The sequence below is a fragment of the Amphibalanus amphitrite genome, unplaced genomic scaffold (assembly GCF_019059575.1).
Source record: "Amphibalanus amphitrite isolate SeventyFive unplaced genomic scaffold, NRLGWU_Aamphi_draft 002055F_arrow, whole genome shotgun sequence".
Lineage (NCBI taxonomy): Eukaryota > Metazoa > Arthropoda > Thecostraca > Balanomorpha > Balanidae > Amphibalanus > Amphibalanus amphitrite.
The window spans coordinates 23,194-38,599 of record NW_024883548.1 but is presented as its reverse complement, the minus strand read 5'-3'; the positions used below and the strand labels follow the sequence as shown (position 1 = coordinate 38,599).

General features: G+C 46.9%; 1 protein-coding gene across 3 annotated transcripts in view; it reads left to right on the top strand.

Moving 5' to 3' along the window:
• LOC122376216 (Ig-like and fibronectin type-III domain-containing protein 1) overlaps positions 1-15,406 on the top strand; it is a 43,651-nt gene that overhangs the window by 23,972 nt on the left and 4,273 nt on the right. Inside the window, exons 4-18 of one of the 3 annotated variants that reach the window (XM_043355999.1) lie at positions 169-605; positions 4,124-4,282; positions 4,754-4,934; positions 5,296-5,472; positions 6,191-6,451; positions 6,858-6,920; positions 7,372-7,507; positions 7,943-8,069; positions 8,345-8,443; positions 9,002-9,104; positions 12,720-12,839; positions 13,210-13,330; positions 13,958-14,139; positions 14,421-14,546; positions 14,722-14,887. In XM_043355999.1, coding sequence (XP_043211934.1) covers positions 169-605; positions 4,124-4,282; positions 4,754-4,934; positions 5,296-5,472; positions 6,191-6,451; positions 6,858-6,920; positions 7,372-7,507; positions 7,943-8,069; positions 8,345-8,443; positions 9,002-9,104; positions 12,720-12,839; positions 13,210-13,330; positions 13,958-14,139; positions 14,421-14,546; positions 14,722-14,887 — 2,458 coding nt within the window. Of the gene's footprint in view, positions 1-168; positions 606-3,845; positions 3,970-4,123; positions 4,283-4,753; positions 4,935-5,295; positions 5,473-6,190; positions 6,452-6,857; positions 6,921-7,371; positions 7,508-7,942; positions 8,070-8,344; positions 8,444-9,001; positions 9,105-12,719; positions 12,840-13,209; positions 13,331-13,957; positions 14,140-14,420; positions 14,547-14,721; positions 14,888-15,406 lie in introns of those variants that run through there. The other 2 variants (XM_043356000.1, XM_043356001.1) reach the window with 2 other exon arrangements.

Below are 15,406 nucleotides of genomic sequence, written 5' to 3'. Positions count from 1 at the left end.
AAAGAGTGACACTTGACGCGCCATGGGCGGTACTCGGTTTAAGTGATAAGAGAGCTGCTTTGTGGCAATTAAGAGAGTTGAATGTTGATACTTGATAACTAGTACCGTGTTGAATGCACCTTTTGGTGCAAAGACCTCCATTGACAGGTGACCCCTCTGCGCCCTCAGGCCAGCGCAGAGCAGCGATCTCTAAACATCACGGCGCTCCGTCCGCTGCACATGTACGAGGTGTCGGTGACGGCCCACAGCTCTCTGGGAATCAGCGCCAGCTCGGACCGGGTCCGGGCCGTCACCTGGATCCCGGATACCTCGGCCGGATCCGGGACACCGCCTCCTCTAACCGCCGTCCGCGACTGCTGCCAGCGCGCCGGCATCCCGGCACAGTCCGGATGTGTGCAGATGCTCTGTGACCCGCCCGGCGCTGCTAATTCCACCTATCAAGCTAATACGATTGCGACGGTGGTGTGCTCGAACTGGATTCGGCAGAGTTTCGCGTGCATGACGGACGGCCAGGACCACCGCGACTGCTGCCGGGCGCGGGGTCTTCCGGAGCGCTGCGTGCAGCTGTGCGCGCCGGCGGCACCGGTCACCGCCGCGCACCTAGGGTGAGTAGACAGACCTGCAGGCCTGTTTATGGTGTATTTAGTCTGCCGTAACGCTCACGGACATGTGTGCCCATTTAGTCCTCACCATTATGGGTGTTTTGCCAGCCGCGAACATCTGGGGCATCCTTTGGACCCCCCCCCCCCCTTTTACCGTTCGGCAATTCGGCAAATACGATCGAGCTAGAGCTTTACGAAAAAACGAGCATGTTGCCTGTGACGAGAGGAAGGATACCCAATGGCAATGTCCTAGGTCATTGGTTGATCTTCCAGGTCAGGCCAATGACCCAAAGGTTGGAAAAATCGGGATCAGTCAGAACTTCGTAAATGGAGGCTGTCATGTTTTTTGTTGTTGTTGTTTTTTTAGGTGCTAACATCAACGTGAATTTGATCGCATTGATGTCTTCATGCATTTAGGGCAGGTCGGGTCAAGTCAGGTTAGGTCAACCAGTAGGCGTCCTGCTGGGTATCCTATATGTCAACTACCACTGACGGCGTCGTAACATGTTACGAAGGCACCAAAACTACTTCGTGAATTGCCTTCATATAACGTCTAGGTAGCTGTTCAAATGGATGCTAAATTCGAAATCAGCTCCCAAAACTCTCCTAGACACATGTAAACCTCGAAAAAGTGAACCAAGATCATCAACGGTTAACCCGCGCCCAACGCCATTTTTGAAGATATCTAGCGAAAACTTGCTAGAGTAAGTCATAACCATGTGGTCTATCACATATATTCCGGATTTTTCGAAAAGTAAAAAAAAAATTGAAAAAAATATAAAAATAAAATTTTGAATTTTATTGTATATGTTTTTTTCAAAATTTTGACAATTTTGAAAATCCAAGATAGCAGTTTGATAGCGAAGTCTATTCTGAGTCCTGTCATGCAAAGAAATTGGATCTAGCTTAAAAACTGAGCTCTTGGGAGCGATTGCCGTGGTTCAATGTTTTGCGTCGAAATCGGCCGAACATGACGTCACTCTGACGTCATTTCCGATCGACATTTGGTAGCTAAGAAGTTCATATTTTGACACAAGGTATCAAATCGATGCAGCCGAAGGTACTGAAAGTTTGGCGTCGATACGTCAAGCGGTTTGGAAGTTATTGCAGAAAAACGGGAGGAGAGCTATGAATAGTCCCCCCCCCCTCCCGTGGGGCGCGGGTTAATGACCTTGGCCGGATATTCACGTGACCTTAGCACCTACCAAAATGCATTGGACCCACAGCATTTCACATGTTACATAGAACGTTTACAACCACAAAAAGACGGAAAACGCGGCGTTAAAGGGACACTCCCACCTTAACATTAGTTTTGAGTTGAGATAGCCAAATTGGTGGCCATGGCCTGCAAATATTGGTTTGGGCACTCACAACATCGAAAAGTGCTTTAATTCGAAGATATGGAATTTCAAACTTGCAGTTTTCGGATTCTAAGGGGCTAATGCATTGGAATGCCCCCTTAGAATTTGTGACGTCAGCGGAGATCTAACGATTTTTAAATCTTAGACTAAAACCATCGTTAACACGTGGTGGTATATGCTGTTTTGCGCGCAACGTCTGCCGCACTTTAAGGCTGCCAAATTATTGCTTCCAAATAAAGTCGCTAGTAACAGGGGAGATCCCAAAAAGTAAACAAAAGTAAAAGCCTAATATCTTGAAAACCAGTGAATATTTTTCGGTGAAATTTGGTAGATATTCGTTTTCACTCTTTCTGAACCAAGGGACATCACTTTCATGCCAATCCATTAACTTTTTTGGAGGTGGGAGGGTCCCTTTAATATGAGGCGGCATACGCCGAACCGAGATTCTGGCCTAACGCGGTCAGAAATAGGTTACAGGTCAAAGGTCATTTGGGTCAGGGTCATGAAATTTTTAAGTTAGATGTAAAATTGATCAACCTGATGGTACTGAAAGTTTTGTCGCGGCCACTTCTTGCGCTAGTCATTTGCAACAACAACAAAATGAAGGGGATCCGTTTGACTCCCCCCCCCCCCCCCCCCCATAAGTGCAGGATTAAAAGTGAAACCAATATTAACTTTTTAGTGTGTGTCTATAAATACCTATAAAGCGCACGAGTGAGTGCGCTACAATTGTGTTTTGAAATCACTGAACTCTATAATGTGGAATGCGCATCGGCCGCCAGATGGTGTCCAACGGTGCCGCCATGTTGCGCAGACCAGAAAGCGGCCGCCGCCTGTGTTGGGGAATAGGGAATTCGGGACCTCGATTTACGTTTGCGGTCGCTGCATCCGTTACGTTCAAGCTATGTGGACACAGAACCCAGCATCTTACGCAGAATTGAGTGGAGAACAAGATGAAATCCTAAAAAATCCTCAGATATAAGGAACTAATACGTTAAACCCTTATAAGTCAATGGGGAAATATGAAAATTGCTATTTTGGCGCCGAGAAGGATCTGAAACTATCTCGAGCATATAGAATCATGATTTCATGCACTCCTTGCAAGGTTCTATGCTTCATATTTACATTGTTGCCCTTGCGTGACGTCATTTGTGACGTCACAAGGGTCACAATATTTCTTCAATAACTCCCGATCAAATTGAGCTAGCGAGTCGGGAAAGCCACCAATGGACTCAGGAAGACCTGCCGAATCGAATGATATGCGACATGACCTCTTTCGACCAACTTCGTGACCTGGGGGTGCTGACCTGACCTTGACCTGAGGTCAACACCCTAAGTTGGCCTGACCCGAACAAAAAGTATATCATTCGATGCGCCTGAGCTAGCTGAACACGATGATGCCAAAATCGCGGCTCTACGGCCATTTTTGGCGAAGTTATTTACCAAAAACCGAACCCTTGCCTTAGATCACTTGACCTGACCTCAGAGGTCACCGGTTGACCTGAGACCTGTACAGCGGGTTCCTACCAGTCACTCTGCATTATACTTTGCCGCATACGACCACTTAACCGCTTAATTCTAGTTAAATTAGCGGCGCATTAGCGAGGTGGGTTCAATCAACCCCCTCGGCCGGGGCAAATGTAGGTCCGGCGAGTGAATTTAAGGAATTCTGAAGATACGATCGTGTTCCCCACTCAATTCTGCGTAAGATGCCGGGTTCCGTATCTACGTAACTTGAACGTAACGGATGCGGCGGCCGCAAACGTAAATCGAGGTCCCGAATTCCCTATTCCTCAACACAGGCGGCGGCCGGTTCTTGGTCTGCGCAATATGGCCGCCACCGTTAGACACCACGGCCAATAGGATTGAAGCGGCATTGCTCCCCTGTGTTTGAAATTTAGACACGAAATCGTCCGGAACTGCTGAGTTTTTTTCACATAAACCAGGTATCCTTGCCGAGAACTACTAAGAGAAATATCAATAGATCGCACATATTTACATGCATGGTATGTACATTGTACATTCACTCTATTTACAGTGTACAAAATTACAAAGGGCGCAATCGAGTGTAGGTCACTACAGTTACGCGCCCATATGCATGCCTGGAGCTGACATTTGGCCAACAGAGGGTGATCACACCACCATCGTGTCGTTTTGCAGGTGCGTGCTGGTGTTCATGTCCAGTTACTCGTTCTGCTTGTTCGAGAACCACGGCGTGCTGCCTTCTGCGCCGCTGGGACCGCGGACAGCGCTGGTCCAACCCGACTGGGCTGTGCTGCGGTGGAACGAACCGAAACGACTGCCAGACACCGTACTCGGGTGAGTAAGCGAGTCAGATATGCCAGAGGGTGTACCTATAGTGTGCGCGCTCGAATGATCGTATCTGGTTGAGATTGTACAAAATAATACTTTTAAATACATGTATATACATGTATACTTGCGTCGTGATGAGTTATAAGCACTCAGAGTGTCTATGCACACTAGTGATGTCAATAACGGAAAATCAGGATACCGATACCAAACCAAATGCCAACCAAAACCATGAAAAATACCGAAACCAAACCAACTTGGGAACATGAGGGAAATACCAACTTTTTACCGAATTCGTATCCTCTTATACATTAGCCGGATTCGTAATACCAACAAAATACCAACAACATTAGGATCAAAATACCAAATACCAAGTTGGCATCGGTTTGGTATCGGTATACCAAGAAGTTGGTATCCGATTGACATCTCTAATGCACACTAAACACATTACGCTATTATTGTTCTTTTTACCGCTCGCAGGTACACCGTGAGAGTACGTGAGCTCGGCGACTCGGAGTTGAATGACACCTACACTGCCATCGCCGGCCAACACTCTCCGTTCCTGTTGGACCGTCTGACCGGCGGTCGGACGTATGAGTTTTTCGTCACGGCAGTGAACGATCACGGCGAGGGCGAGCGCAGCAACCGGGTCATATTTGAGGTAGGTCGATGACCACGGGGATGATCAAAGCACCCGGGCGATGTCTGAAGTACGTGGGAATGTACGGCATCTTTGGCAGCAGTGTTTCTTCTGCTGAACTTGCAGGGTACTACGATTTTTTTCTGCAACGCAAGGTTTTCGTTAGAAGAGGAAGCTTAGCTGGTAATGGGGAAGCATGGTCTTTCCGTCCCGGCATCAAAATGCTCCCGTTACCCGGGACTGTCCGATATGACTCTAAGGGGCCGGGGCCTGTGCAACAAGCTCGGCTTAGCGTGGGCTCCGGCTCTGTCAATCCGTTCATTCAAGCATTCGATCCTGATTTATAAAAATACCCAGTTTATCTCTGTGTATCTACCCACAGACGCCGCCGGCTGAACCCGATCTACTGGAAGACGGGTCGGGCGCTCCGACCTCCGTGGACCCCGCCGTGTGCTGCCGTGAGAGCGGCGTCCCTCCTCACTGCCAGAAGTTCTGCTCGTACTCGGGAATGGCCGAGGAAAAAGAGTTTGGAAATGGCTGTGAGAACTACTGGACGCAGGTTGGTCGGTGCTGTTGTCGCAAATTGGAGAAAACATGGAACATATGCATGTTAAGTGGTGTAAGAACGAGCATGCATATGTATAGGCAGGGCCGTTTAGAGGGGCAAATTTTTGTGTGCACTGGTTCTTCCTATATTTCTCCTTCTTGAAAACAATGAATAAAAGTATGTGGGATAAACCTGTCATATGAAAATATACTGGGTTCTGTACCTATGTTACAGTAACAAAAAAAAAGTTAATTGGCGAGCAGAACAACGGGGCTGTCCGGAACAGCGGAGCTGTTTATTTTTGTTAATAATTATCAGCAAGTTTTCCTCCAGAGAACATAGTCTCACTTACACTTGCATTGCCGTCTCGTCTACAAACACCAAAATCCTCATGCACGCTTTGTTGCTTTCCTGCTCTCCCTTTGTTGTTGTTGTTGTTGTTGCTGTTATTGTTGTTGTTGTTGTTGTTGTTGTTGTTTTTATTCAGACCTCTCTCCAACGGGTTCGGTATGTCCCATTTACAGGAGAGCTCCTGCTCCTCCAACAACAACGTGTTGTTGTTGTTGCAGTTGTTGTTGTTGTAGTTGTTGTTGTTGTTGTTGTTGTTGTGCTCACAGCTCTCGGCCTGCCGCAGATTGCCGGCTGTGTTGTTGTTGTAGTTGTTGTTGTTGTTGCTGTTGTTGTTGTTGTTGTTGTTGTTGTTGTGCTCACAGCTCTCGGCCTGCCGCAGATTGCCGGCTGTACTACTGAAGGACGGGGACGGGCCGCCGGCCGCTGTTGTACAGTGGCCCTGCCGGACCCGTGCCGCTCCCTCTGCGAGGGTCGCGCCCTGGGGGACGGCTGTCGCCGGGCCGCCCTGTACCTGCTGCGCTGCGCCACCTGGCAGGGCGTCACGCGACCCCCGGCCGTCAGGGGGACGCACGTCACCAATGTGACGGGTGATTCGGTGACACTGGTGTGGCAGCGGCAGAACGACGCCGATCAGTACCAGGTGAGGTGGGGCCGTGAGCTGAGATGGCAATTGCAGATCATTGGGATACAGACACCTGACCAAACCAAACGCCGACCATCACCTTAGGATAAAAAACACCACCAAACAGAGACAAGGAGAAATGCTGGCCCTTTTACAAAGTAAGAGCATTGAATGCATTCTATGTTCGAAAACAAGTAAATACAAAAACATCAGGCTTGAAATGCCAAATACCAAGGTGGTATCGATTTAACATTGGTACGATAAACGTTGGTGTCCTTTCAACATCTCTAGCGTGAACATAGGCCCATATAATTGTATTGGTGTGACGTAAGCGAGAGTTACAACACGAGAAGACTCATGTCTGACGCTAAAATGGGGTTCAATGAACATCGGCTGTGTAACGTGGGCTACTCCGTGCCGACAGGTCTTCTACGGAAAACTGAACTCGACTGAAGCTGTCTTCCACTGGCAAAACCGACTTGACCAGGTAAAATTGGTGGTCACTCAAATGGGTACGACCACTGGCAGACCCAACCGGGGCTGAAAGGCGGCCAACAACCAGAATTGATGGCCAAGTGTACGTTTCTTTTTGTGCACGCCTTGCAAAAGGTATGTGTAATGATACTAGTAATTTGTTCTTGAACGTTGTAGGTATCCTGACCTCCTTGTTACCGATATTAATTAAAATTAAATTCATGCTGAAGTAATGGGTAATAGAAACTAGAACTGAGGTGTAATAAGCCATAAGGGAAAAGGGTAAACACAATAATGTGATAGGCTGATAGCATGTCAGAGTAAGTGAGAACTGTAAGCCTAACACTTTTCTCTCTTGTCTTTTTTTAGTATTTTACGCTCAAGCTTCTACCGTGTTGAACATACTAACGGTAACGGTTGGCTCATGTACTGCCTCTCAGGTGAATCCAATGACGTCATTTCAGGTGATGGACGTCACTGGCACAACGCAGGCCCAAGTGGCGGTGGCTAGAGACGCCCTGTACGGGTTCTCTGTGTCCTATGTGGACGCAAATGGAACGCGGGCGCACTGGGGGTCGACCCTGCTGGTCAACGGGTCAGGTCAGCCGAGAATAAGGCGCAGATTATCATAGGCGGCGGAACGGGGAGGGCACCGGGGCACCGTGCCCCCCCCCCCCTTGATTTTGGCGTTTTAACACTAGCCCTATGGGCGTTGCATGGAAAGAATGGGACCAAAAGTCGGCAGTGCCCCCCCCCCCTTAATTGAAGGTGTTCCGCCGCTGCTGCAGCTTATCAGCCCAACCATAGAGTGAGACCCCAGGCCGGTTGAATGAGAGTTGGTGCGGTGCCTACGGTTTTTATTCATTCTTTGCATTAGTGGGTTACAAGGGGAGTTGCCGCTGCTGCTCAACACTAATTCCATTTGTAATGCACATTGAACTGCTAATGAAGGGTGATAAACTGTTCGACCCCATGCCAGCCATTTTCCAGTATAAGTTCCGTGTGATTTTCGTCTGTTGGCGTTGTGACCAGCAGCTGGGTCTGGGCTCCCCAAGCTGTCGCCTCCTCACGGAGTGACAATCAGAGGAGTATCAGCTCACGGCCTGGACGTCACCTGGGAGCCGCCAGCTGATAAGTCCGGAGGCGCGAGTGTGCGCTACAGGTCAGTCCAGCAGTCATACGGCTGCATTTCGGATCGGTAAGGGCATGACGATAAAAGAAAGTTACGAAGGCAGCCTGAATATGTTTTCTCGTGTTTTCTGTTCATTTTAAGTCGTGGTCTTGTTCATGCCCTATTCATTATAGGGGGTATAGTACAAATGCGGGATAAGATGCGTCGTGCTCGATTTTTTTCTCATGTAAGTACGTTTGTAGATATATGTCATACTCTTTGGTCTGAATGATTGATCAAGTGATGCATATGTTGTTTCTCTGAAGGCTCTATTATCAGGCTGAGGGTGAGCCAACACCCAGAGTTGTGCACTTGACGGATGCGAGCCACAACCTCACGGGACTGAACCATGGCACGGTGTACAGGTAAGTAGACAGGAGAGAGTGAGAGAGAGAGAGAGAGAGAGAGAGAGAGAGAGAGAGAGAGAGAGAGAGAGAGAGAGAGAGAGAGAGAGAGAGAGAGAGAGAGAGAGAGAGAGAGAGAGAGAGAGAGAGAGTAGAAAGAGCAATGTTTAGGTTACTTGGGATGTCGATTTTGAGTCACTGAGATGATGTGAGATGTCAGATGAGTCTACGTGGGTGTGAGACGTTTAGTGTGAGCTGAGAAATGCGTTAGTCACTATTGCCACAACCATAACAATGATGTGACGACGATGATGATGATGATGATGATGATGATGATGATGATGATGATGATGACGACGATGACGACGATGACGACGACGACGACGACGACGACGACGACGATGATGATGATGATGATGATGATGATGATGATGATGATGATGATGATGATGATGATGGTGATGATGATGATGATGATGATGATGATGATGATGATGATGATGATGATGATGATGATGATGATGATGATGATGATGATGATGATGATGATGATGATGATGATGATGATGACCTCCTCAGTGTGTGGGTAACAGCCGTGTCGGACGACGGAGCAGAGAGTGCTCCTTCAGAAACGGTGGAGGAACGGACCAGGAGCCCTCAGGAGATAGCACCGACTCTCCAGGTCAGGTGACAGGGTCACACCAAACATCAGCTGTTCACGTTTACACCGGTGTCACATAGAGCACCAACCATTCATTATAGCACCGGTGCATCAGTGATCAGAGTTCAAGCACCAGTTTGAAACGTTAACCCGCGCCCCTTAGCGGGGGGGGGGGGCATTTTGCCCCCTAAGATCTCGAGAACTACGCAAAGAAGCGACAAGCAGCAAACAATGTTGGATAGCCCCAACGGGGAACTAACTTGTGACCCAATTTCATTGACCTCAAACCGATGATGTCACAGGCCAGGTCAAATGTCGAATTTTCACAGTTTACAGGCATTTCAAGAAATGTGTTGTAAAATCGAGTAAAATGCATATCATTGAAAATACTCGATGGGAAATTGTTCTTCAAACACATATTTTGCTTTTAAGGTCACTGATACCAGGTCAGGTCACAGAGGTCAGGTCACTGAGAGTCATGATATGAAAATATCATGTAATTTATGTTTTATGGTCCATTTTACATGACAAATGCGATTATGTGGGTCAGGCAGCCTTTGGGGCAAGTTTAGGTTATGTTGTAGTCAAGGTCAGGTCAAGGTCAGGTCAAATTAGGTCAAATTTCAAACTTGATATTTTGCATAACATGGGTATCCATTCGATGCAGCTCGTCACGGGGAGTCTGATGGTGGTCTTTGTTTTGCGCTACGTGGTCTAGATTGCCTAAAATTGAGCTGGAAAATTTGACGTCATTTATTTTGAACAGCAGTACTTGGCCAAAGAAATAGGTATCGATCTAAAATTTGGTATATAGATAAAAGACGGCAGGTACTTTATACCAATTTCGCTTTTTTTGTGTTAAAATCGAAAACGTTTGGGATTGTATTGTTATTTTATCAATTATCAACAACATCAATTTTTCACTGGGGGGGGGGGTCAAAATCACAAAAAAAAATGAAATCCGAGATGGCAGAGTTGTAGCACCGTCTTTGCTCTATATACACGACTACATAAAGAACTTAAGAATTGCTCGTTAACTGTAGCGTGTGTGAGCGTTTCAAGATTTCATGTTTTTTCTCATTTTGCTCGAACATAACCTCAGTTTGACCTCATTCCTGACCTAAGGTGACCTAAAGCTTGAATTTTTGTGAAGGTGTCAAATTGATGCCCGGGAAGGTTTTGAAAATTTGGCGGCGTTGCGGCGCCGCCGCTTTCTTGCTATTCAGGAAAAACTACTGGGGGACGATATCCCCCCCCAGCAGGGAGAGGTTTAACCCGGCAGGCGGTGGGCCTCCCGGCCACCTTTCGCGCGGTGGGGGGGGGGGCATTTTTTGCCCCCCCCCCGTAACTCCGAAACTACCGGACGGATCCGAAAAAATTCAAACGGCGTTCGATAGCCCTGTCGAATAAGGTGAAGGAAAGCAAATTACATTGACCTCGGGGTCACCGATGACGTCACAGGTCAGGTCAAAGATAAAATTTTTCACCGTTCACGGGGCTTCTAGGGGGCTATATGTAACACCGAGTAAAACGCATTTTGTCGAAAATCAGCGATAGGACGTCAGTTGTCTAATACATATGTTGCTATTAGAGGTCACTGGTCATACCAGGTCAGGTCACAGGTCAGGTCACCAAAGGTCACCAAGGGTCACCACATGAACCCAACTTTACTAAGGTTGTGCGATGCATGTTTTATGGCCAGTTTTTTTTTTTCATTTCCAACTCAATGGTGTTGGTTATAAGACCATCAGGTACGGTTTAGGTCACTTGCTGGTGGAGGTCAGGTCAAGGTCAGGTCAAAAAAGGTCAAATTTCAAAGTTGTTATTTTTGAATAAAATGGGTATTGATTCGATGCAGCTCGTCACGGGGAGTTTAATGGTTGTCTTTGTTTTGCGCTACGAGTTCTAGAAGTGCTAAAAATTGAGTTTAAAGATTTGACGTCATCAATTTTGAACAGTTTTTTTTCGCTATAACTTGGCCAAAAATAGAGGTATCGATCTCAAACTTAGTATGTAGATAGAAAGCGGTAAGAACTATCACATATCTTCCGGTTTTTTTTTCGAAATGCAAAAAACAAATCTGGATTTTTCGGCTATTATCCCTAGAACGCCTAGGGGGGGGGGTTGTATCAACCCCCCCCCCCCTGAGGTTTTTTCGAAGTGCACGCTAAACGGCTTGTCGTAGCGGGCTGAAATTTTCAATACCCTCTGGGGCAACCTTTGCGCATCTTTTGCCGAAAAAAAATTGATCGGGTCATGTCAGGTCACGGAGTTATGACGTCATAAGAGGTACAGCCTCCGGCCGACAGTTACCAAACGTGTGCGCCGAATCCCTAGGTTTTCTGCCGGTGATACCCACATTGTTTGATGGATCATGATGAAACTTCCCATGCATGTTGGGGCAAGCATTGGCTATCGTGTGGTGCAAGAAAATTGACCGGGTCAGGTCAGGTCACGGAGTTATGACGTCACAAGAGGAACAGCGTCCGGTACTATTTTTGAAAAGCGCCCGAACCACTATTTTGCTAATTCTTGTCACCTCAATGGGAATATGCAGCAATATTAGCTTCTATAGGGAGCAAATGGACCTCCCAAATCCAAAAATACAATCAGATTTCAAAAATTTAAATTTTGATTTTTCGAATTTCTGCCGCCGACTGTGACCTTGCCGACTTCCGGCGCTCCCAACGCGCCATTTTTAGAGCTAGGGAAACGAAATACATACCAAACGATAGAGAATTGATCAAGGAACACGATAGTGAAGGTTTCAAGTCGATATCTCCCACCGTTTTGCCGCAATCGCCGCCGAAAGTTGAAAAAAGTCTATTTTTCCGAAAATTTGACTTTTGACCGGTCAAAAGTAGGTCAAATGTTGACCTAGGACCAAAAAATATACCACCAATCGCGAGATCTCGTTGAGAGCAATCCGTTGTTTTTTTTTTTTCGCTAAGCTCTACGACCTTCCGTTTCGAAACGCCAGGGGGGGTCGTAACAACCCCCCCCCCCCTGGTCGTTCGTGTTATGAGAAATGGCCTGGTCGTGCGAGGGTTATATTTAAAAATTCTATCATTTGATTTTTGGGGGTCAAAATCCGAAAATTTCAAACATCCGAGATTGCAGTTGTGTAGCCCTCTAAATTCTACACCTTTTATTGCTGAAACGTTTTTCTGTATCTCTAAAGCTGTAGGCCTGACAGCTCTTCTCGCGAAACCTTTTTTTGGGTCGAAAATGGCAGAAATGACGTCACTCTGACGTCATTAGCGTCCAACTTATCATAGCCTTTGGAAAAAAATTGGTCACAATGTGCAATAGCTACTCACGGGAGGGTACTGAAAGTTTGGTGACGATCGGCGCAGCGGTTCTCGAGATATATGGAAAAAACTAAAGGTGGGCAAAAAAATGCCCCCCGCATGACAATTGACAATTGTCATAAAAAAATCGCCATTTACGCGTCCCGCCCCCCTGGAAGGTTAATAGTTTAACGTTAACAGCTGCGACATTTTATTTTTGATAATTCTCAACGGTTCATATCAACATTCTTTTAATCAGGATTGTTTTAAAACACACATTGTATTGCTGTGCATTAAGTTCATCAAGCTGCACCGGTCCAAAACTGACTGCGCTCCGTCGGCTCAGCTTCCCAGGGTCGATCCCAGGGTGCCCACCGAGGGGGGCAACATGACCATCACCTGTGTGGCCACCGGATCGCCGACCCCGACGGTCACCCTGGTCCTCAATAATCGCGTGCGGAACGAGGTGAGCCACTTCTGAGACAGGCGGTGGCTACTGCAAGCTAGGGACAGTTTTTTTACGATACTTCGTCAATGTAAATGCCCTGGTGCCTGAAGACTGAACTTTCCTGTTAAGTATTAACTAAACAATGCATCGAGTTTTGCTAAATGTTGAGGTCTTTATCTTTATATTAAGGTCTTTTAAGGTCTTTTATGTTATTATCTTTCCTCAATAATCATTATCAATAACCTAATCAATTCAGTAACTATTCTACCCGCAATAATGACATAGTTTGAAGAGAAATGTGTCTACGATGTGTTGTTCAAGTGCGTTATTTCTATGTCTGTGCGTGTAAGGCACAATGACGTCTCACCTTTTCTCCTCAACCCGACAGAGTCGTACCCATGAGTTGGTGACGACAATCACCAATGTCACCAGGAACATTGAGCTGGCTCAGTGCAGTCTCGAGGTGGAACAGAGCCACCTGTTCTCATCGCGCCACATCCTGAAAAGACGTCAGTTGGACGGTGACGTCACAGCGCGTGACTCAGTTGTCAGGCATTGACACCATACTGCAATACGGCATTGATTTAGACGTGAAATGGACAAATATAATGTGGCATATAATAAACATATAGTATTTCGTACGCGGACAAGTTAACGCTCTCATAAGATTTATATCAGATTGAGTCAATGAGTCAATAGTTGATTGAGTCGATGCACATGGCATATCGCTCTCGATTCATTATATTGTATCGCAAATCACACCGTACTTGGCTAAGTTAGCTGACACTACCTCCAGTTGTTTGAAATAGCCGTTTTCACGACGGCCATCTGGTACACATTTGGTGCACATCTGGTACAGATCAGGTGCAGATTTGGTCAAATCAGGTTCAGTGTGTCTCATAGCAGCTATCAGCTAGGGTTGCACTAATTGCTTATAGGTATATACCTATGCCTGCTTTGTCAATTATCAGAGAGCATCATCGATTAAAACACTGAAATAAATTTATAAAATGAAGATATTTGCTGTAAAAGAAATTAGGTGCAGATTTGGTCAAATCAGGTGCATTCGCCGGATAGCCCGTCGTGAAAACGGCTAATACCTACCTGACCTGACTCACAACTGCCCCTGTTACCAGATGCTCCCCGGGTCTGGCTCTGGGCGGCGGAAGGCGGCGAGGAGGAGTCGGTGCCGGGCAGAAATGTGTCCTTGTCCTGTGACGTTGACGCCCACCCGAAACCCAACATGACCTGGCGAGGTAACCACTCGGAGATACTCCGTGCAGGAGGCAACCTTAACTTCACCTCGATAAAACAACGGGTAAGGAGAGCCTGGTCATTGGAGGGGATCTGCTTTTAATGGGGGCAAATACACCGCTGCCCTTTAAAAAATAAGGATTGAAAAAAAAAACTATGAAACGGCATTTTGGTTCAAACCTTTAAAGAAACCGAGAAACCGAGAAACCTTTGGAAGCCTCTGAAATCTAACAACACCATAATTTTCAAACATGATTTAAATAGCGTTTCGCTGATGCCTCTTTCATTCAATGACAGCTTGTCGATCATCTGACCTCGCCCCCCCCCCCTGTCACCCCTCCCCAGCCGGGGTACTACCGGATGGAGATGACGATCACAAATGTGACCGAGCAGCAGTTCATGACGTACACCTGCCACGCTGAGAACGAGCTCGGAGCCGATTCCAAGCAGATCGTGCTGAAAAAACGGCCGGTGAGAACAGCGAGGGATATCACCACTCGCCAACTCTTTTCTGCACTCAATGTGCATGTATGTCGAGTTTATTGTTCAAACATTAGTTTGAAACAGACGTCGAAAACATTTAAAACAATAGGCGACAAACATGGGCAGACGCATCACTGACATAGGTACATTTTCATTTTCTCAGAATATGTGGCAGTTCTACAAGCTCGGAGTTTCCCAGTGCTGCCGCAGTATGAACATCAGCGAGCCCTGCCAAGTCGCGTGCGCCGAACAAGAGGTGGACCTGGAGCCGGTCAACTCTAATCCAGCGTGTTTGAAAGAGTTCAGCAAACTGATGGTCTGCGCCGCAGGTAATATGACATCCCGCAGCTCACCAGCAGTTTGAATGCCATTATACTCGGTCGTTCAATAAGTAAGGTGAAATCATATTTATTTCAGCCCGTCTTATATGTAATTAATGACATGCAACTTACAACATATGTTTACTGAAATTTACTCTACAAAATGGCTATAAGCATTTGCTAGCAGGTCTCACCAGCCAGCTACCCCAGCCTTGGCGGAACTCACACCTACTTCCAATCACCGTTCAGGCGCACGTGCTTATCTCAGCACTCTCACCAAGCACTGATAACGCGCTCGGAAAACTCCTTATTGATGTTTTTTTTTGTCATGTCCTTTTATTTTCTTGATTGCCACATCCGTAAAACTTAGTCCCAGAAACAGGACGTCTTTCGGCAATCCGAACAGATTGAAGTGGGACGGCGCCAGATCAGGGCTGTACTCAGCATTTCTGAACTGCCATGGTGTGTCAAAAGTGGAAATAGCCGGTGCGCCGTCTGGCAACCCGGCAGCCCGCCGCTTTAGGGAAA